This window comes from Triturus cristatus, chromosome 8, assembly GCF_964204655.1.
Source record: "Triturus cristatus chromosome 8, aTriCri1.1, whole genome shotgun sequence".
Classification (NCBI taxonomy): domain Eukaryota; kingdom Metazoa; phylum Chordata; class Amphibia; order Caudata; family Salamandridae; genus Triturus; species Triturus cristatus.
The window spans coordinates 653,438,883-653,461,798 of NC_140591.1; the positions used below are offsets into that span (position 1 = coordinate 653,438,883).

Below are 22,916 nucleotides of genomic sequence, written 5' to 3' on the forward strand. Positions count from 1 at the left end.
GTCGTTGTAATGACTTGCGATGTAAATGCATCGCGTACAAACAACGTGGTCGTTGTAACGACCGTGTTGTAATGGTACAGCAATGTAATGACAGAGTTGTAAACTCTGTTTAACATGTTAATGAACCATTATTTATATTTGAAGCTGTACATAACATTCAAATTCATGAGTCTGATGTCCTCAATCCAAAATTTCTATTTAGAGCCTTTCAATATTAGAAGAACAGCAAGCAGAATAAGTAAAATAAACAACTCTTCACCAAATTTTTTTTTTCAATTAATCAATTTATTAAGTGGACAAATTACATTTAAAAAAAACATGGATTAAAGTACAATGCCAAAGATGGAGGTAATAGATCTGGTCTATGGCAGATAACATTTTAAGGCAGACAAGCTTTTAAAGTTGCCTTTAGTTGTTTTGCTCTCCGATGCAACACCTGCTTCATATTTCTGAGCCACGTTCTCAGTTTTAAACACCTTGGGGTGCTATCCTGGGTGGCTTCTGCCCGGCATGGAATTCTGCAATCATTCTAAAAATACAAAGAACAATCATAATAGTATTAAACAAATGTACAGCATGTGTAACTGGTAGAGTTTAAATTGTTGTAGTGAAAATCATTAATTAATTCATCATTTCCCAGCTTGCATAGCTTTGACCAAACAAGCTACATCTTCTCACACTTCAGTCATGATCTCTCAAAGGGGGAATGAACTACACTATACATATCTGGAGACAGCAGTTTTTGTGATTCATCTTTTTCAGTCTACAGTATTAAAATTACACCATCTTAACTGATCCACATGAAATGAAATGCAATTCTAAATAAATAAGAAATATACACAAGTGATTTCTATAATGCCTAATCAATTATGTTTTTGTAAAAGGCTTGTATAATACTGCAGAAAAATAATTTTTGGGTGGGAGAAAAGCAATTGTACTGGAAACTGTAACTCACAGCACCCTAATTCGAATAATATAATATGCTGATTTACAATAGCAGCCTGCAGGAAGACATGTATGGCATTTTTCGAGTGATCTAAATGGTGGATACCTCTGTCCAAGATCCATAACATGTATCCAAGTGATATTGCAAGAATGTGACCTCAGGAGAGTCTTAATGAGGGCCCAGTGTGCTGGCTAAGTGCTAGCAAAGGTGGAAAACACCTGGGTAGTGCAGTCGGAGCTACTAATCAGCAGCCCAGCTCCAAAGAAGGCTACGGTCCTATTGTGGCCTGGGACAACTCCATATGCTCAAAAACGAGGCCAGTGTAAAGTTTAGCGGTGACATTACCAGAGTCCTCACCTGATGTAGCTAAGAAAGGCACATGTGAAGCACTAAGTAAGTGTCCTCAAGAGGGCGTCCCTACAATCCCGAACACCAGAAGCAACTATACCGGACACGTCACCTTGACCAGTGACATCATGCAAAACGGACATGAAGAGTTTTTGCTGCGCCCAGGGGCACTTAGTGGTGCTATAATCATATAATCAGAGCACTCCCTCTTGTCTAGTCCTAGAGTGCAGAGAGTGAACTGTATAGTGATGAGCAGCAATGAAGAGAAAGACTTAATGCAACGTGGGCATTAAGGTGGTGAGTGGGGAAATAAATGATCCACCTTCCCTATAAATCAACAATAAAGAGCATTGGTTTGTAGGAGCACTGGGGTGACTCTTCAAGGGAGCCAACTGCTCACTGAGGACACAATAGCACAAGCCACAGATTTCACACTACAATCTTGAACAGCCCCATACTCCAGAGCCTGAAACACTGGCATTGGGCTACATGAGACTGAAACTTGAGTGGACCATTTTCAATGCCACCTAAAGAGACGGGAACAGAGAAAGCATTGTCCACCTACTAGCGAGATATGGAACTCACACAAGGCGACCCACCTGGGAGGGAAAAATAGAAAACATAGTTGCAAACATGACCTCAGAGAAAGCGTGTGTGCATAGTTCTGCCGTATTTTACAAGCCAAGGGCTCCAGTGCTATAGCGAAAAGCAGTGGGGACAACGGACAACCTTGCCTGGTTCCACGTTGTATGTGTATTGTGTCAGATATGTGTCTGTTTACCTTAACGCGGGCAACGGGCTTAGTGTGGAGAAGGGCGATCCAGTTGATCAGCCTAGGCGGTAATCCTATTCTATGTAAAACCACAAACATATAGTGCCATTCGACAGAATCAAACGCCTTGGCGGTATCCAGTAGGACTGCTACCGCCTGTAACTCTGGACTCAATTGATGCAGCAAGGCAAATATAGTGCGCAAGTTATGCGCAGTCGAGCGCCCTGGAATAAAACCCGATCGATCAGGCAGAACTATTGTGGACATAAATGGTTGTAGCCTTGTAGCAATAATTTTGGTCAGAATTTTAACATCGGTATTTATTTGTGAAAGGGGCCTGTATGATTCTGCTTTATCCGGCATTCAAAATTATGAGACAAATGCGTGGACCTTGAAAATCACTCCCGGTGATACTTGATTCTATAGGAAGACCATGCATTTCCCATCTGTATGAGCTCAACTCAGAGACATCATAGCTAAATTGACATCATCGATAAATTAGCATCCCTTCCATCAAACACAGAATAATGAGAGAGGCCAGAAAGATGGGCACACTTATTTTACAGGATCAAACCATCAACTCCTACCAGAATATCCACAAAGCACCCTTAACAAATGAAGGATGCTTGCACTGATAACAGGGTAACTGCGGAGAAGACAGTTGCAGTATAGTTGGACTTTTCCATTCAGGCTGTGGTTTCAACTGAACTCCAGAACCTTTGTAATCCACACAGTTGAGGAAGTTTGAAGCATTTTGGGATCGACCAGTGAGGCTTCGCAAATCAAATTATGACAAAAGAAGTAGAGCAAGATATACACTTTCATGCCAATGTAAAAGTAGGATGCTACATATGATAACAGAAGCTAGAAGACACTGGATGGGTAGTAGGTGGGAAGAGCAGGCTGCAGTGCTGTTTACCAATGTGTTGGAAGACTTCATACTCCTATTTTCATCAGAGGAAGACAGGGGAGTGGGTTGGTGTGGAGAGTGGAGGTGAGATGGTGAAATTTATTGTGTTTGAAGTCCTGATGGTTACCGAGAAGTTGACACTGAGTCAAATGCTGTTAAATATCAGAAGGTTGCCTACAATCCTTGGAATTACAAACACCTACAGATGGAATACATCTCAAATGACAATGTTGAGAATCGTGTCATGGAGTGTGTGGGGAATTAATTCCCCAGTTAATTAGAAATTTCCCACTAGTAAAGGCAGGTCCAAGTGTCAGATCAGAGATCTCTAGACCCTCAAAGAAAACACCACGAAACTGAGAGATATATAGGTGGAACAATATCCATTCAATTCTAGCCATCAGTTTGACAAATAAAGTGCATATTATGCCAGAAAATATATTCCTTAAGAAAAAAACTAAAATTCATATCTGAACACACCTAAAACAAGATTTTTAAAAAACCACATTTTTATCCAGATACATTTTCAAAATGTAGACACTTTCCTTGATCAGAAAGGTCATCTAATGTTACAAGTTGCACTGCTATGTTTTGTTTCCAGAGATGGGTACATTGCTGCAGATTAAGGCTGTTGAGGATAAGAAGGACATCCTTTTTCCATATCTTGAGACTAAGACTCAAAAGAAAATTAAACTTACTTGATATTTGCACCCAAAATTCAGCCCAGGACACCTTTCTCATGCATATAGTGGGCAAAATACAGGCACTGAACCCATGTAAATTACTTAAGTTGGGCACCTTCAATATGGTCCATGATGCACAGCTAGATAGACACCCTCTCCAATGCCACATTCTCTTTTCGGGAATTCTGGGAAGCAGGCTTCATAGACATGTCAGGATAAAAAACTCACAGTAAAGAAAGCAACCTTCTTTTCACAAATTCTCAGAACTTATTATCATATAGACCTAATATGTAGAGACCACGTGTATAATTTCTCATGGACTGAAAGCAATATTGGACCATTCTATATTGATGTGAGAGGATGAGCGGATGAATTACGTTTCACACAGGGGGCCCTGGAGATTTGATAAGTCCCTCCTTAAGCATAGACTGTTCTTGCAATCTCCCAGAGAAGTGATTGCAAACGATTTCTGGGAGAATTATACTGGAGAGGGTTCCCTGGGTGTAGTGTGGGAAGCCTCTAAAGCGACCCCTGTGGGACAGTGTATAACATAGAGGGATTGAGACCAAAATGTAGGTAAGCTGCATCAAGAAACATTAGAAGCCCAAGCTCAAAGGGACAGAGGAATATTAAAATGCTGTGGTCACTACAGTCTTTACAGGCCCTAACTAGAGTGAGGGGTCACTTGGGCCTCTTGGCCATGGAGAGTTTGGAAAAAGCACTGCTGTGCCTGAGGCACAAACTCTATGAAAAGGTTAGTAAGGTGAATACTCTAAAGGTTAGGAGTCTTAGGCGAGGAAGGGCACTAAGGCAAATTTATGCTCTGAGCAGAGGTGGGGGTGAATATAACTGTGATGAAGAGGGGAAAATTGGCCTTCAGGAAATACTATTCAGAGTTTAATTCGAAAGACCCACTGTTCCTGCAGTAGGTGGGCGACCTTATCAACTCAGCAGATCTGCTGATATTGACCAGAGCTAAGATTACAGCCCTAGAAGAACCGATAACCTCAGAAGAAGTTATGAGGACCAGAAAAGATCTACACCAGAACAAGTCTCCGGATCCTCATGACCTAACAAATGTGTTTTATAAATAATATAGGACTGAATTGACTCCGCATCTCATAACCACCTTCTATTTTTTCTGCAAATAGGCTTAGTTACATACACAATGACTGAGGCCACAATTACACTAATTTATAAGGAGGATTAACCTCCAGATGTTTGTGAAAAATATTGACTTGTAGCTTTCATAAATACAGACGGTAAGATCTTTACAAAAGTAATGCTGAACTGCTTGATGCCTTATATTTCCTATCTCATTCACCCAGACCAATCGGGGTTTGTCCATTAAAGCAAGGCAGCAGATAATATCCAATGAGTGCTCCACCTTATGCAAAAAATATCAGTGTTATAACTATCAGCCTGAGGTCTTCCCTAACCCTTTGTGCCTACTTATGTCCACTTTTTGCTGATAATTGTTTTGACTGTCCTTAGGACTCTGTGCACTTTACCACTGCTAACCAGTGCTAAAGTTCTTGTGCGCAACCTCCTAAACATGGTTTATTTAACTTACTTATAAATCCATTGTAGAGTGGCATACCACATTGCCGGGGCCTATAAATTAAATGCTACCAGTGGGATTTGAGCGCTTGTTATGTCACCCACTTAAGTAGCACTTTAAAACATCTCCCAGTCCGGCAATTGCAGCCTGAATGCAGTTTTAAACTGCTATGTCGACTTGGCATTCAAAACCCTTTGCCACATGGTAAACTTCAGTTTTTGACTATATTAAATTTTCCCTTAAGGTAAGCCCTAGGTAGCCCATAAGGCAGGGTGCTTTGCAGTTAAAAGGTTGGACATGTACGCTTAAGTTTTAGAAGTCCTGGTAGAGAAAAATGCCTAAATTAGCCCCTCCCATTGGATAACATTGGGGATTCATTATTATATTTAATAAGCTATATATTGGGACCAGGTTAATATGTCATGTTTGGTACCTATGAAAATGTAATTATATATCCTCTTCAATGGCAAAGTCGGAATTTTCATTACAATTTTGAAAATGTCACTTTTAGAAAGTTGCCATTTTCCTTTCCTTAGCCCTTTGTATCTACAACCTGTCTTGGGTCACAGAACTGCATGTAGCTGTCAGTAAGACTTTGTGAATTCCTCCCAGACAGTCACACAATAGAGGGATCAGGTGTGCCTCAATTGGCCACCTGCTGGTAGGGTAGAGGGCTTAGCTGAGCGCTGCCCATCTTACAACTGAATAGCCAATGCTCTGCCTTTCCACAAGGCCTTAATGGCCCTACAGTGTCACAGCAGCCAGCTTGGAGCCAGGGCAGGGGAATAAGGAAATTCTGTGCACTTAAAATAACCTTTCCAAATGCTTCACCTATCTTCCAGGAGAAGGGCACACAGGTATTAAAATTGGACCTTCAGACCCACTCTTCAGTACACTTCTGGACCTGTGAATACTCTGCTGGGAGGAATGACTTCTGTGTTACTGAAAGGAGTGTCGCTCTGCTGGACTACTGCTCTGAATGGACTGCTGCACTGCTGTGCTGACCTGTTACCCCCTTGCCAGGGGAGGAAGAACTAGACCTGCACTTCATGTTGAACCCAAGACTCCCAAATTGACTCCAGGAGCTAGTCTGCTGATCTCCTGATCTGAGCCTTAGGGACATCAAAGGCGTACCAACATCCTGCACAAGCCCCTAGACCCAGCTGAAGGGGGTTCCCAACCCTCAAATTGTTCCCCTCAGGTCCTGGACCCTTGGTGTGGCTCAGAGAACTGAACTCAAGCAGTCTGATTCTGAACAACCGCCAACATGCCAGTTTGCCCCAAGATCTCACCCCTTGTATCGTGAATAGGCACGAAGCTCCATCCACCCAACTTTTCGAACAGCTGCATTGACCGCTCACTGGTACTTCCAACTTGTAGTTCCAGCAACACCCATTCTACTCCCACCTGTCCTACTCTTCGCGCTCCACCAACAGCCTCCTACAAAACTCTCCCTGCTCCTTGCGTACCCCTTCAAAGCTAACAAGGCTTCTGGTACAGACTTTGAGAAGTTAGACTACATCGGGCCTAACCTAGTGACTGTATCTGATCTGCGCACCAATGCGGTTTGCCTAAACTTTTGACATTGACCGGGTCCAGAGAGACCAGGTTGGTGCTTTGTTGTTTTTGGTGGTATTTTCACTAAAATGTTTAAAAATTCATAACTCTGGTTCTACTGATTGATTATTTGTCATTCTGGTGTCGCGGTATTTATTAAAATGTACCCAATTTTTCTAAACTGGTTTTTGATTTTTTTAATGTTTTTTCACTTTATTACTATTTGTGTGCTGCAAAACTAAGTTACACATTGCCTCTAAGTTAAGCCTGACCGCTTTTTGTGCAAAGCTACCCAGGGTTAGGCACAGGTTAATTTAGTGACTTTGTAGTTTACCGTTGAAGGGAATGTGGCTGTTGCTTGACCAGAGTTCTTACCCCCGTCGATATACAACACCACTTTTAACAATGGTGTTCAGCAGTATGGGTCAGGATTCATGTTTGTGCAGTACCATACAGTGATTTGTAAAAAAAATCCTGGATAAATAATTTGACACCAGAATGACCCATTTAAAAAACTTTTTATTAGTATTCCATTGGCTATTTTCTCCCTTCTCTAACTTTAAGTGCCCTACCTTCCTTTTTTCACCATGAAGTAGAAACTGAACAACTTTGACATCGTCAACAGGGCTTGCCTGCTGAAACTTTGCAAGCAGAGGGGGTTGAAAGAAGACATGGGGGCTATGAAACTGGATCTTCAGGTAGGTCTCATAGCATTTGAGGATGTGCCAAGGTGGCAGGCCACCTCAGGAGAGGATGATTGTATGACAATGAGGAGGAGGAGGGAGCATAAACAGAGAATGAGGACCCACTCCAGTGTTCTGAGCTGCCGGGAGAGCCCAACATGACCCCAGCAGATGACCAGGATGCATAAGATGACCAGGATGCTTTGGATGCCCAGAATAGAGCAGGGAGCAGTTTGACTGCCAGGAGCCTAATCCCACAGGGGCTGGAGAACAGGAAAGAGAAAAGGAAGCTCAAACTGGAGCTAGCTAATTTAAAAGTAGAAGAGAAGGCTGAGGCTGAGGTTGAAAGCACCTCAGAATAAAAGAAACTGACCATGGAAGAGAGGAGGATGGCCCATGAGCTCAGTCTCAGAAATTTGGACCTAAGAGAAAACCAGATGGATTCCATAAATATTGGTAGCAGCATACCAAGAGTGTCCACTGGAGAGGTGAGGGTCTTCTTACCCAAGTAATGGTAGAGGACCACACCCAAATATGCTGCTAGGACGACCAAATTTGGTCTGACCCCTGAGAAGTACCAATAGAGTTTCAGAGACAGCCACAAACTCCCAATCCAGTACTGGGTGGACTTCCTATATCATTTCAGAACGGCGCTGAAGGGCTGGGTGAGGGGCAGCAAGGTAGATGATGTTGTTTGGCTGCACAACTTGATTCTGAGGGAGCACATGCTCAATACCTGTTTGACAGAGCTGCACCAAAACCTGTTAGACACCAATGTGGCTGGCCCCAGGAAGCTTGCTGGGAGGCAGACCACTGGGTCAACACCAGAGTGTCCAAGCAGGCATCTTGTGAGGCACTCCCAGAAGTGTTGTCAGGATTCCCACCAGAAGAAGGATGGGAGTTCTCTCAAGGTCATTGAAAAAAAGTCTGAAGCACACCCTTAGTTTACCCCACATTTTTTTGTTCATTATATTATAATCCAGTTAGGCGTGCATACACTCTTATGCGCTCCGTTCCTTGGCGCAAATTTAACATTCATCAAAACATTGTGACACGCAGTTGTCGTGCCCCAGAAGAGTTTCACAGCCTTATGCACATTTGAGAAACATATTCACTCGTACTCCATAGTGTTACCAAAGTTCATCCAATTTTATTTCCATCTTTTAAATCCATTTTCATCCGTAACGTCAAAGAAATGTAGTTCAAAAGTTTTCAGCATTTTAGTTGCTCAGGAATTGCCCATCCGGGCCTATTCACAGGCATGTAAACAAGCTCCATTCCTCCAATACATTTGAATAACCCAATGCATTTCGGTCTGATTTCGACCTTCCTCAGGGGTATCTAAAATGATTAAAAAATGATCATCAGCCCCACTCATTTTTCAACAATATTAATGCTCAAGAATTAATCAAAAACCCAAAATTGTATTTACAACGTAGCTTTTATCAATCGTAATGAACCACAAACGTAGTGTCCAAATCATATCTCCTGTGTTTGAGTTCAAACCAACTTTATGGTCATGCGTTATGAACAAACAAATAATGCCCATCCATTACCATACATCCCTCCCTCTACATCATCCCCAATATTTACCTCCACAAAAAACCTCCCCATATCAAAATAACCATACTCCATCCCTCGATCCAACTTTCGTTTGACCCCCACGGCTGTACCGCTTATCTTACTGCCCCCAACACCCCAGTTTGTACCTCCAATCATATGGTTATTAACGGCCTGTAAAACCATCAAGTTAAAACGCCATCAAAACCAAACGCCATGGCTCCAAACCCGTAATCACAATCTTCCAGTTTTTTTAACCAGGCGTTACCTGCCCCACCTGTGCTCATTCTGTGACGTGATTCCCTAAGCCCCGCCCCCATAAATCTTACGCGTGATGCGTATATTACCCATGCTTAAAGAAACAAAACAAAACATTCCTGCTTCTGAGCGAAACTCTTTCCAAGTAAATGACTGAATTCAATTCCAAATTAGTGAATAAACTTGTATCATAGTGTGGTATAACGCATCATTTTTCAATGTCATTTCCTTATTGATGATAAGTTGTATGGATAATCTCCGACGTGACCATATAACTTCTTCGTAAGAATCATATTTGTTTCCTTGGGTGCTTACAGGGTCGGAACGGAATGTAATATAATTCACTGAAAAAAAGTCTGAAGCAAACCCTTAGTTTACCCCACATTTTTTGTTCATTATTATAATCCAATTTGGCGTGCATACACTCTTATGCGCTCCGTTCATTGGCGCAAATTTAACATTCATCAAAACATTGTGACACGCAGTTGTCGTGCCCCAGAAGAGTTGCACAGCCTTATGCACATTTGAGAAACATATTCACTCGTACTCCATAGTGTTACCAAAGTTCATCCAATTTTATTTCCATCTTTTAAATCCATTTTCATCCGTCACGTCAAAGAAATAAAGTTCAAAAGTTTTCAGCATTTTAGTTGCTCAGGAATTGCCCATCCAGGCCTATTCACAGGCATGTAAACAAGCTCCATTCCTCCAATACATTTGAATAACCCAATGCATTTCGGTCTGATTTCGATCTTCCTCAGGGGTATCTAAAATGATTAAAAAATGATCATCAGCCCCACTCAATTTTAAACAATATTAATGCTCAAGAATTAATCAAAAACCCAAAATTGTATTTACAACGTAGCTTTTATCAATCGTAATGAACCACAAACGTAGTGTCCAAATGATATCTCCTGTGTTTGAGTTCAAACCAACTTTATGGTCATTCATTATGAACAAACAAATAATGCCCATCCATTACCATACAGGATTGGGTTATTCAAATGTATCACAAGCAGGAATGTTTTATTTTGTTTCTCTAAGCATGGGTAATATACGCATCACGCATAAGATTTATGGGGGCGGGGCTTAGGGAATCACGTCACAGAATGAGCACAGGTGGGGCAGGTAACACCTGGTTAAAAAAACTGGAAGATTGTGATTACGGGTTTGGAGCCATGGCGTTTGGTTTTGATGGCGTTTTAACTTGATGGTTGTACAGGCCGTTAATAACCATATGATTGGAGGTACAAACTGGGGTGTTGGGGGCAGTAAGGTAAGCGGTACAGCCGTGGGGGTCAAACGAAAGTTGGATCGAGGGATGGAGTATGGTTATTTTGATATGGGGAGGTTTTTTTGTGGATGGAAATAATGGGGATGATGTAGAGGGAGGGATGTATGGTAATGGATGGGCATTATTTGTTTGTTCATAATGAATGACCATAAAGTTGGTTTGAACTCAAACACAGGAGATATGATTTGGACACTACGTTTGTGGTTCATTATGATTGATAAAAGCTACGTTGTAAATACAATTTTGGGTTTTTGATTAATTCTTGAGCATTAATATTGTTTAAAAATGAGTGGGGCTGATGATCATTTTTTAATCATTTTAGATACCCCTGAGGAAGGTCGAAATCAGACCGAAATGCATTGGGTTATTCAAATGTATTGGAGGAATGGAGCTTGTTTACATGCCTGTGAATAGGCCCGGAGGGGCAATTCCTGAGCAACTAAAATGATGAAAACTTTTGAACTTCATTTCTTTGACGTGACGGATCAAAATGGATTTAAAAGATGGAAATAAAATTGGATGAACTTTGGTAACACTATGGAGTACGAGTGAACATGTTTCTCAAATGTGCATAAGGCTGTGCAACTCTTCCAGTTCTCTCAAGGTCCCCATATAGTTCTCAAGGGAAAGGGTTCCAACCACAATCTGGCTACCAGAAAAAAAGTGTTTTTTGATAAGAACCATGGAAAGTTTATCTCCAAGAGCTATGAGTGTTATGAGCACGGACATGTCAAGGGTGATCCCAAGTGTTCCAAGCAGGTACTGACCTTTAGTGGAGGGCAGACCTTAGGGTTGGCCAGAGTAGTGCTTAGAGAGGAGATGGCCCCAGTTAACGTGAGGGAGATCAGTGAGGTTACCCTAGTGTCCCTGGAAGACAAAGAGATGATGACCAAAGCCCATATGCCTTTCAATACTTCCAAGTACAGGCACTGGGTCACCATCAATGTGCAGAGGGTAGAGGCTCTGAATGACACAGGAGCCAGTATGACTACTGTAAGGTGTTATCTGCTATCATCATACCAAGTGATTTCCAATGCATTCCACCAGTTTTTAGTCGCAGGTAACTGGGAGAGCCACAACCCTGTGTCTGATTACCTATGAATGGGGTGGTGGGGGTCTCAGGTCACCTAAATGTTACTGTGAGGCTGCCATGCCTGTGGACTATCTGTTAGGAAATGATATAGAGGACACTCTCTGGAAGGAAGTGGAGCTCAGGTCACACCTGGAAATGTCAACATTGCCTTAGTGGGTCTGGCCAGGAGGGGTACCAAGGGGGTGTGGAGCCTGAAGAAATTACTCATGCAACTACCAAGAGAGGGAAGTGCATAGGGTGTAGGACACCAGTTCCTTAGAGTCCATGGTACTGCTGGATGGGTTGCAAGAGCAGGCCACCCCAAGCTAACCAGGGGGAGGGTAATGCCTCCCTTGGTGACCTGCCTGAGCTTTCTAGATGGCAAATCAAATTGGGACCCACCAGGGAGGAGTTCTGTAGGGGACTGCGGCTAAGTATTTTGGCAGTTTGTCTCTCTGTTTTCCCTCCCTCCTGGTCACTAGAGACAGCCCCCTTTAAAAAACAAAGCATACAGGGTATCTATTAAAGAGAGGGCCAGCTTCAAAGGGAGGTCTCTATATTGTTGGAGTTAGCTGTGACTAACCACACCCTAGTGGCTCCTGACCTAGTTCAATGGTGTAGGTACCAAAAGCTGCCAAACTGGGCCCTGCCCAGAACTCTGATTCTGTGTGAACTACAGGGGGCTCAGCTCAGTTACTAAAACTGATGCTCACCCCAACTCCAGAGCTGATGAGCTCATTGACAGATTTGGGGCTGCCAAGTCCCTGAGTACCTTTGATTTAACTTCAGGGTACTGACAGTTTTCCCTAACGGAAGAGGCCAAAGAGAGTTAAGCCTTTTCGACTCCAGAGGTACACTTACTGTTTGAAGTGATGCCCTTTGGGATGGAAAATGCCCCTGCTACCTTACAGAGGCTGGTGAAACAGATATTGGCTGCTATAGAGACCTTCAGTACTGCTTATTTGGATGACATATCTGTCTTCAGTAGCAGCTGGAAGGACCAACATTTTTGCCTGTAGGAAAGCAATTACAAGATGAGTGCCATCAGCATATGATAATATTTTGAAACCAAAGGTTTCAGCGATAGTAGCTACGGGGACAACATAGACGTTAAACAATGTAGGGCTTAAACAAGAGCCCAGCGAAGTCTCCTTGTCAGCCAACTTGGTTTGAGACTTGAATGGTGCCCAGCAAAATGCTTTGGGTTCTTTTTTGTAGTAAATCTCAGAGCCACCTTAAAGCTGTACCAAAAATACCAATCTCACGCAGCCTTTGAAACAGCATGGTGTGGGACACGGTGTCAAAAGATGCAGACAAGTCCAACAGCACCAACATAGACGGAGTTCCAATATCAAGAGAGAGACTTCTTGAGTCAGTGACAAACAACCAAAGCAGTCTCAGTATTATGGGAGGATCTGAATTCGGATTGCGATGGGTCCAGGATCTTATACTCCTCAAGATAGGCTGGAAGTTTATTGGACCTTCAGATGACTTGCCCAAAAGTGAGAGCAATGAGATACAACAGTAGCGAGTAAAATATTTATGGTCTACTTTGCCCTTCTTTTTTATATAGTCTAACTTTGCTGATTTCCAGGCCTGAGAGATTTTCCCAGTACCTACAGAAGAATTAAACAGTTTCCTGATAGCAGGTCAGTTCTGGTTAGAAAGTAGAACTGTGATTCTTGGAGGACACAGATCCAAGGATGAGCCAGATTTGGCTTTTTACAAAGTCTTTATGAATCTGAGTAAAAATGATTCAATCTTTTCCAAACTACAAACACAATTATGAAGGGGAGAGTTGTAACTTGGCACCTTGTCGGACTTGTCAGCAGGGTAGTAAAGTTCTGAAAATTTGCTTTATTGTATCCTCAAAGAAATCCACAAGAGAATTACATAATTCTTTAGAGGCCATAATAGCCTGGAAACAAGCGTGAGGTTTTACAAAGTCATTGAGGGCTTTAAATAATCCCTTAGAAGAGTTACCTGCTTGATTGATTTGAGTGATGATGTACATTTTTTGTGATTGTTAAATTTTCCGATATTAATAGGAAAGCTCCCATTTATATGCATCTTTATTACTTTAAATTTTTCTCTTTTGTCCTCTTCTTTCAAACCTTTTAAAAAACGTTTCTTTTGTCTCAGCTCTTTGGAGTACCAAGGGTCCTGAGATCCAAACAGAGTTTTAAACCCTGTTTTTAGAGACACAAAACTGTCAAATGCAGAGCTTAGGAATTTTGTGTATTCTGCTAGGACTTGGTTGATGTCTATGTCCTGGGAAGCCATAGAGAACTCAAAGGCTTTGGAAAAAGAATCAGGGGTCCCCAACCGCCATTGTTTTGAGGCTCTAGTTTTTAACTGTTTACAGTCTAACTGTCCCCTCAGTTTTTGGAATCTGCACTGGCACCTTCCCCGAAGACTGGAAAAGCGCTGAAGTCAGACCCCTAATCAAGAAGCCCTCAGGAGATCTCACGGACCTCAAGAAATACCGGCCAATATTCCCCCTCCCCTTCGTGGTAAAAGTTGCTGAAAAGACCGTAAAAGTTCAAGTAACAAGGTTCATTGACGACAACTCCATCCTCGATTCCTCCGAATCCCATTTCCACAGCAACCGAAGCACTGCGACCACCCTACTCGCCGTCACAGTTGTTATCCGCACCCTCCTCGACCAGGGACACTTTGCTGCCATGATCCTACTTGACCTCTCTGCAGTATTCGACACCGTCTCCCACAGTACACTCGCCGCCAGACTTCACGACGCTGGCATACAAGAAACCGCCCTCAACTGGATCCACTCATTCCTCACAGGCAGAACCCAAAGAATCAGACTGCCACTCTTCCTCTCTGAACCCGCGGAAATCAACTGCAGAGTTCCACCGGGGATCCTCCCTCAGTTCAACCCTCTTCAATACCTACATGGCCCCCCTCGCTGCCATCGTCAGACAGCACACACTCAGCATATTATCATACACTGATGACACCCAGCTCATCCTCTCTCTCAACACAGACCCCACCACCACCAGACTCAACTTCCTGGAAGTAATAAAGGACGTCGCTTCCTGGATGAGCAACAGCTGCCTAACGCTCAACTCAGAGAAGATAGAAGTCCTCGCTCTAGACCCTCCCCCTCTGCATTGGACAACACCTGGTGGCCCACCGCCCTTAGCAGCCCCCCGACCCCCACGGACCATGCCCGATACCTCAGCATCGTACTCGACTCCTCCCTCTTTATGGACTGACAGGTCAACACCGTCGCATCCAGCTGCTTCTTCACCCTTCGCATCCTCTGAAAGACCTTCAAATGGAACCCCCCCGAGTCAAGGAAGACCATCACCTACGCACTCATAACCAGCAAACTGGATTACGGAAAAGCCCTCTATGCCGGGATCAACAAGTCTCTACTCCGCAAGCTCCAGACAAAACAGAATACTGCAGCCAGACTTGTCCTTGGCATCCTTCAACACACACACATCAGTCAACACCTATGGAACCTCCACTGGCTCCCCGTCGAGAAGAGAGTCACGTTCAAGATACTCACCCATTCCTACAAGTGCCTCCACAACACCGGACCCCAATACCTCAAAGAGAGAATCTAATTCCACGCACCCAAAAGAAACCTCCGCTCCACCAACCTCGCCCTCGGCAAAACCCTGCGCATTCGCAGAGCCAGAACAGGAGGAAGAGCCTTTTCATACATCGTGGCCAAGACCTGGAATGAGCTGCGAATCAACATCAGATGCGCCCTCTCCCTGAATATCTTCAGGAAGACACTCAAGACCTGGCTCTTCGACTGAACTGAGATGTTCACCCCTCCCCCCGGCACCTTGAGACCCTCACAGGTGAGTAGTGCACTTTAATCCCCCTGATTGATTGATTTATCATAAAATGATCCATCCAGATAAGAGGCGGGGGACTCACTAATCAAAGAACTTGAGTTTGTTAACAATAAATCTAAAGTGTGGCCCACAGAATGGGTAGGATCTTTGATTTTCTGCTGCAGTCCCAGCATCCCCAGTTCTTCAAAGAGTTGCACGAGCTCTGGGTTAGAGGAATCTTCCCCGGGATAATTAAAGGTGTCCAACAAAAAAAAGTGCTCTGAAGACAATACATGTGCGGTAATGTGTCCCATTAGATGGTGGCTGAACCCTTTTTTCAGTCCAGGATTGCAATGTACAAGTGCTCCTTTCCAATAGTCCTAAGCAGGGAACTCAATTAAAAAAAAGCAAAGTCCTACCCAGTCTGCTATTAAAGTGTGCATAAAAGAGATTGCAATAGTGTCCTGAAAGACAATGGCGATGCCATCAGTCATTCTGTCTTCGCTATCTAGTCTGAGCATAGAGTAATTTAATGGGAGTGCTAATGTAACAGAAGAAAAGGTAGTGGCCATCATCCAGGTTTCCGTGAGAAAACTGACGTCCAGTGACAGAGAAGAGGTGAGATATCAGAGTTCTGTTGGGTGTTTCAGTAAGGATCTCACATTACAGAGGAGGCTATTAGCACAAGATAACAAGGGAGGTGAGTGAAGTATGGTAGCTCTAGGTAATGTTTGTATTATATCCCCAGCAGCATGTGTGGTGTCATTAACAGTGTTAACTCCTTGTATATTAGCACTAAAAGTGTCACAGATACAAGAAAATCTACATGGTAGATGGGCCTTAGGACCCTCTAAGCCTAACGAGAAATGGCTAGTGCAGTATTTTTCCTGTGCTATAGATGACATAAACAAGTCTGTAAGATGGTAAAATGAAGGCTGTTGAAAAGTAACACATCCTAATACAATCCCTAACCTTTGTATTGAAGGAGCATGGGTTCTGGCAATGGTCGAGCCCAGACGGGCTTGCCTTTAGTACTCCTGCTGGTCACATCCCAGCGTGTTTGCGTTCACAACTGCTTTTTATGGAGTGTCACGGTTATCGACTAGGCTGCTAACCTCAAAGAAAATGGTGTACTTATAGCTTCACTCACAACCAGCAAATGAGGGAGTTAAAGCTCTTTCTACATCAATTAGAGGCCCTGAAAGTGAGGGCCTAACAGGGTATTACAGGAGGTTTGTCAAGGGGGATAGCACCACTGTTGTCCCTTTTACTGAGTTGACTTCTAAGAGGCAGCCAAAGGTTATCTTGATGGAGGCTTGTCAGAAAGCTTTTGACTCCCTCAAACAGGCCATGTGCAGAGCCCCTGTGCTCAATGCTCCTGACTTCCCTAAAGAATTCATAGTCAGAGCAGATGCCTCAGAGTAAATCATAGGGGCAGTCCTATCACAGACCAACAAAGAGGACCTAGAACAATCTGTAGCTTTCATCTCTGGGAGGTTATTTCCAAGGACACAGAGTTTGAGTTGCATTGAAGAATAGCCTTTGCTGTGGTCTGGTCACTGAAGAAACTAAGACCACACTTTTCTGTGATTCACTTCCGGGTTCAGACAGACCACAGGCCCCTCAGGTGCCTAATGCAAATGAAGGATGAGAATCCAAAATGGTTGAGGTGGTCCATCTCCCTACAGGAAATGGACTTTACGGTGGAACACAGACCTCGGTCAGACCACTCCAATGCTAATGGCTCCTCAAGTTTCTTCTGCTTTAGGTTCTTGCGCTGAAGACATGCCATAGGCAGGCCCAACTGGGCCTGTCTGTGCCTGGACTGTGCCCAGAGCCTAATGGCTGGAAGCCTGGCACCACAGCGACCCACAGATACACTCCTACAGAGCTCCGAGCCTTGTACCCCAGAACAACAATTGCTGCCACACTTCCCCTCAAACCACAGTAGTTCCTTTCATGTGCCATAACTGTCTCTACACCTGAAACACATGAAACATGTCCCAGGCATGCCATTTCAGTTGGAATGCAGTTTTAAACTGCCATGTTGACATGGCATTTAAAACCCATTGCCAAGCCTTAAACTCCCCTCTGATTATGTATAAGTCATCTCTAAGGTAGGCCCTGGGTTGCCCATAGGGCAGGGTACTGTGTAATCAAATGGTTGGGCATTTATGTTTAGATTTTACATGTCTGAGTAGTGAAAAACTCTTATATTCATTTTTTAATACTGCGAGGTTTACACCTTGCATCGTATATATTGGAAGTTCCTTATTACATTTAAGAAGCTGTAATTTCCAATTGGGAGCAGGTAGCTGTGTCACGTTTGGTACCTATGAAATTGTAATGATAAACCATGTTTAATGGTAAAGTGGAATGTTTCATTACAATTTTGAAACCCCCCATTTTAGAAAGTTAAAGACACACAGATGATGGACATTTGATTTGCAAATGGCTGGGTTCAAACTGGAATGTCATGGGGAGCAATAAAACAATGGATTTAGGCACAGATCTCTGTACTGAGGTGAATGTATGACATTCTTCTGCATTCTGTCCATCAATTGTTCTTTTTGCATTTGTCACCCAAGTGGGACAGTAATGCCAGATGTGGGTGCCCTGCCCTCCATGCCACTGGAGTCAAGCTAGCCTGGCTGATGAGGGGAACACTGAAACTGGTCCTAGGATACTTGTTTCCAGTCCAAGGAGGATCTGGCCTGGACTGTTCTCATTGGGAGCAGGGTCAAGACTCATTTGCATATGGCTGGGTTCAGACTGGAATAGCATGGGGAGCAAAAAGCGATGGATTTAAGCCCAGATCTCTGTACTTTGGTAAATGTATGACATTGTGCTGCATTCTGTCCATCAATTGTTCTTTTAGCCTTTTAGAAAGTTGACATTTTCCTACCCTTAGTTCCCCTAGCCTGTCATGACTGGATGTAGCTGACAGTTAGACTTTGTGAATTCCTCCCAGAGTGTCACACAATAAAGGGATTAGGTGTGCCTCAATACGCCATCTGCTGGCAGGATAGGGGGTGGAGTAGAGTACAGCCCCTCGTAGAACAAAATAGCCTGTACTCTGCCTAAACACAAAGGAACTAACATCCCTGTATTGTCACTGCAGCCAGCTTGGAGCTAGGGAAAGGGGGGTCAGGAAATTCCATGCACTTCAAAGAACCTTTCGAGAAGTATCTCCCAACTTCCAGAAGAAAGGCACCATGGTATAAAACTAGGACCTTCACGCCCACTCCTCAGTAAACTTTTGGACCTGTGAATGTTCTGCCAGGAGGAAGGACTGCTGGTCTGTTGAAAGGGCTGCCACTCTACTGGACGGTTGCTTTGAAGGAACTGCTGCCCTCCTGTGCTGACCAGCTGAAAGCTGGTCTCTTACCTGGGAAGGAAGAACTAGACCTGCCACTTCATCTTGAACTCAGGGCTCTGGGAGTGACTCCAAGGGCTGGTCTCCTAATGCTACCAGTTAGAATCAATGAAGGCAGATTTAAAATCTCTGAACAGTGCCGTAGACTTCTTTATATGGGCACAAAAGTAGACTTGAATTCTGTGGAAAGTACTACAAGCGCTCAGCCAGTCAGAAGGATTGGTAGACCTTGACATAAGGTGGCACTATTATGCCTTGCTGATTCAGGTTTTTCTTTGAATGGTCTTTTGTCTTTTAAACAGAGAGACTCTGGATTCACATGGATGCAGCATTCATGGGACAGGTACTATGGGCCGTACCGTGGTTAGCTAAATTTGCTCCACCTCAGACATGCTACTCCTCTGAGATTCTCAAACCCACAGTGGAAATATGGGATGAGATCAACAGGAAAAGGTCGCTGAGCACATGTCTCTCCCCATAAACACCATTGTGGGAAAATCCAGAATTTGCGCTAGAGAGAGGGGGGTGTGGGTGGGTGGATAAATGGAGGATGTAGACTACTCAAAGATTTATTTGACAATAAAGACAGTAAAACATTTGAGCAATGTGAAAGGGAGTTTAAAATATGTGAATGTGATTAAATGAAATATAGGCACTTGTAAAACAGGAAGTAGCACCCCAATTAAATTATCAGCCTTAGATTTTTCCTAAGTACACGTGACCTAGTTGGCTCATTTCCAACATTTACTTAGCCTTGATGACTCTAGGCCCTGAAATACAATTGATATACATCATGAGATGGTAAAATATTTTACAGTGCGATATCTCCATGGCTTGATGGGTTGATGGAAACAATTGTTGACAGACATGTGTGGAAGTGTCCAAAACAGAGACTCTCTCTGTAAGTATATGATGCTGTGGCAGCTGAAGCCCAAAACATGACAAAGGATATACCAGATTACATCAGGGTTGTGCTGGAGGGGATCTGCACTAAAGAGGGATGATGTCCATATTTGATGGTCCTCCCCTTGACATTTCATGAATGTTGGAGTAAATTAAGGTCTTTGTGGTGTATGGAAAAGCTATTCTTGGACTTCCATGTCATGGCCATAAATACGAGCAAAGATAATGCTCTCGAGATTAGTATTTGTTTGCTCGCACAACAATGTTGAGGTGCCCTAAATCCTTGAGATCAATGAAGCGGATGGAGCACAGAAATTTCTAAAATCTGGAGATATTGAATGAGAATGCGTTCGCTGGGTGAAATTGATGCCACTGGAAAGTTCTCTGTCACTCTCTCAGTAAAGTTAGGGGGCGGGGTTATGGTTTCTTCTTAGAGGCAGATTTACAAGCCTCTTGCGTAACTTTTGCGCTGTTGTTGCGTCACTTTTGTGACGCATCGGCAGTGTAAAAGTTGCGGCCCATTTACAACGTGACGCATCGAGGGAGATGCGTCACGTTGTAAAGCCCTGCGTGACATTATACCTGCGTCAGGTATAATGTATGCAGGGTAGGCGTTCCCACACAGGAAAGCCTCGTAAAAGTGACGCAGTGAAATCTGCAAGATTTCACTGCGTGACTTTTAGGACGCCAGTACGTCAAAACTTGTGCCTGCTTGAAGCAGGCGTAAGTAGTGATGCAGTGTATTGGCAATAGGCTGCAACACGCATTGCTGGAGTTGCGCCGTGCTTGCGACACAACTCCAGCAATGCGTGACTTTTCCATCAACGGATGCGTCAGAATTTCTGACGCATCGGTCAATCTTTGCGCCATGGTGCGCCGTATTGTAAATACGGCGCATCAATGATGACACAAGGGTTTTGCATGGTGGCGCAGGGAAAGTGACGCATCTCTACAGATGCGTCACTTTCTTGTATCTGCCCCTTTGTTTCTATGGAGGATCCCGACTCAGGCCCTTATATCTTGTAAATTCTAATTAAGAAAGCAAAATTAAATATTTTTGTAAAATATTTAAAACATCATTGTTCAAGACTTCTGTTTTGAATTTCTGAAAGGAAATGGACCATCATTTACAGGAAGTCAAGTTCGTATCATTGGTATGCAGAGTGAAGTTTATTAATGAAGACAGTGTCTGTAATTCATTCTACTTTTTACTGCATTTATGTTTTTCATATTAAATATTACAGATTTGTCATCCCAGCATTAGCATTAGCGAAGGATAATGCTTACCTCTGTTGCTTGAAAATCATCACCTTCGATTGAAATTATGAATTCTGTCTCAAGCTCTTCGGATGGGATGGTAACAACAGTTTCAGATTTCATACGAATGATTTCGAAGTATCTGGGGAAGCTACTTGACAAAATTGGTCTTTTAGCAATCCGCTTTTTTGAGAAAATGGCTCCTTCATTAGGCTTCTGCAGAATATCAACAAATAAAATATTGTTTCTTGCTATCTTCATATTTCAATACATATACACAGAAATCAAATATCTTCTTCCTGCACATTTTGCCAATAAATTAACTAAGTATTTCCTAATCTCATGAAGACTGAGAAAGTTTTCAGGACGGAGATGAAAATATTCTAAAGCACAACATCTGAAAAACAGATGGCATAACAAGATTAACACCTACAAATCATGTTTCGTTCCTGCTAAGTTCAATGTGGGGTGTTGCAGCAAATATCCACTCTGCTCTATTCAGAAACAAAACCATCTCATCTTTGACTTAAGGTGAGGCCAGTGTCTAATCACATTTTAACACAAAAGTCAAATGTCCAGTTTGCACTTTCCAATTTCAATTTAGTTGTAAAGGTTACTGATATTTCCCAAAGAGTCTGGCCTCCATTTTAGCTTTCATCATTATTTAGGCATTCTTTTTTTTCCAAAATATTAAAAGACAATCAAGAGGGCCTCCCTAAAAGCAACCTTGATCACATAGCCAGGACTGTATATGGGTGATAAATCAGCTGAGTTACATTTTAGTTGTTCTCTATCTTGTAATATAAGTGGAACAATATCAATGATTTCCTAGCCTTCAATATGACAAATAAAGTGCATATTATGAATGAAAATATCTTCCTCACGAAAAACAAATTTTATTCACATCTGAAGTGAACAGACCTCAAAACAAGATCAATCAAAAAAACTATGTTGCAGATTTACAAGCCCCTTGCGCCACTTTTGCGTCACTTTTAACTTGGGAAAAGTGACGCAAAAGTGGCACAAGGGGCTTGTAAATAAGCCCCTATGTTTTTCTAGGTACATTGAAACAATGTAGACACTTTTCATGACCAGAAGGGTCATCTTATGTTACAAGGTGACTTGCTGTGTTTTGCTTCCAGGGTAGTGTACATTGTTGCACTCCAAGTTGGACCTCTCTGGGGCCTTAAGCACGAGCTGGATGTGTTATGAGATGTAGAATGGAGAGGCAGGCAGATACTATGGGGCATATTTACAAGCTGGCGATAAAAAATTATCGCTGCTTTTGCGGCCGTTTTCGGCCGAAAAACGGCGATAATTTCATCGCCTAATTAGCAAGGCCACGCTAACGCGTGAAACCTTGCTTTAGCTTGGGGATTCCTAACGCCCAGCTTTGCATCTCTAATGAGATGCAAAGTGGGCGTTCCTGACCTAACATGGCAGGAGAAATGTCGCAATGTGTTTTTCGGCCAGTTCTTAGTATGTGGTTGGTAGCCTAATGGTTGGAGTAGCTGCTCAAATGCTTGTGAGTGATGCTGCCACATTTGTAGGATTGTCAGCCCTTCAAGTGGCCAACGGAGAGCCGGGTGTACTATTCATGGGCTAGGGAATGTAATCCCGATATGGCCCCAATATGAATCTCTCAATAATTCTTGTGATGTGAATGGCTTCGTCACAAGGCTTCATTTTGTGGAAAAACAAGGCCACTGCAGTCCTAAGTTTAAACTAGAAATAGTTTTTCTGTGACCTCAAGCCTTATGACAAAGTGATCCCCTTCACAAGAATTATTGCGAGATTCATCTCAGTTGATTCTGAGCCTGAAATATAGAAACATGATGCACACAGTAGCAGAAAAAAACATGTCTGCAATCATAAACATAGATCGGCATTTAGAATATAAATCTTCTTCAAACCAAAAAACCCC

The 22,916-nt window shown here is 43.0% G+C and overlaps 1 protein-coding gene across 2 annotated transcripts in view; it reads right to left on the reverse strand.

Annotated features, from left to right (window-relative positions):
- Positions 1-300: 300 nt before the first annotated feature.
- The window catches only part of LOC146802513 (uncharacterized), a 139,098-nt gene continuing 116,482 nt past the window's right edge, over positions 301-22,916 (reverse strand). For both annotated transcript variants that reach the window (XM_085620443.1, XM_085620442.1), the window contains 2 exons: positions 21,023-21,208; positions 301-529 (listed from right to left, as the gene is read on the reverse strand). In XM_085620443.1, coding sequence (XP_085476569.1) covers positions 380-529; positions 21,023-21,208 — 336 coding nt within the window. In that variant the 3' untranslated portion in view covers positions 301-379. The remainder of the gene's footprint in view (positions 530-21,022; positions 21,209-22,916) is intronic.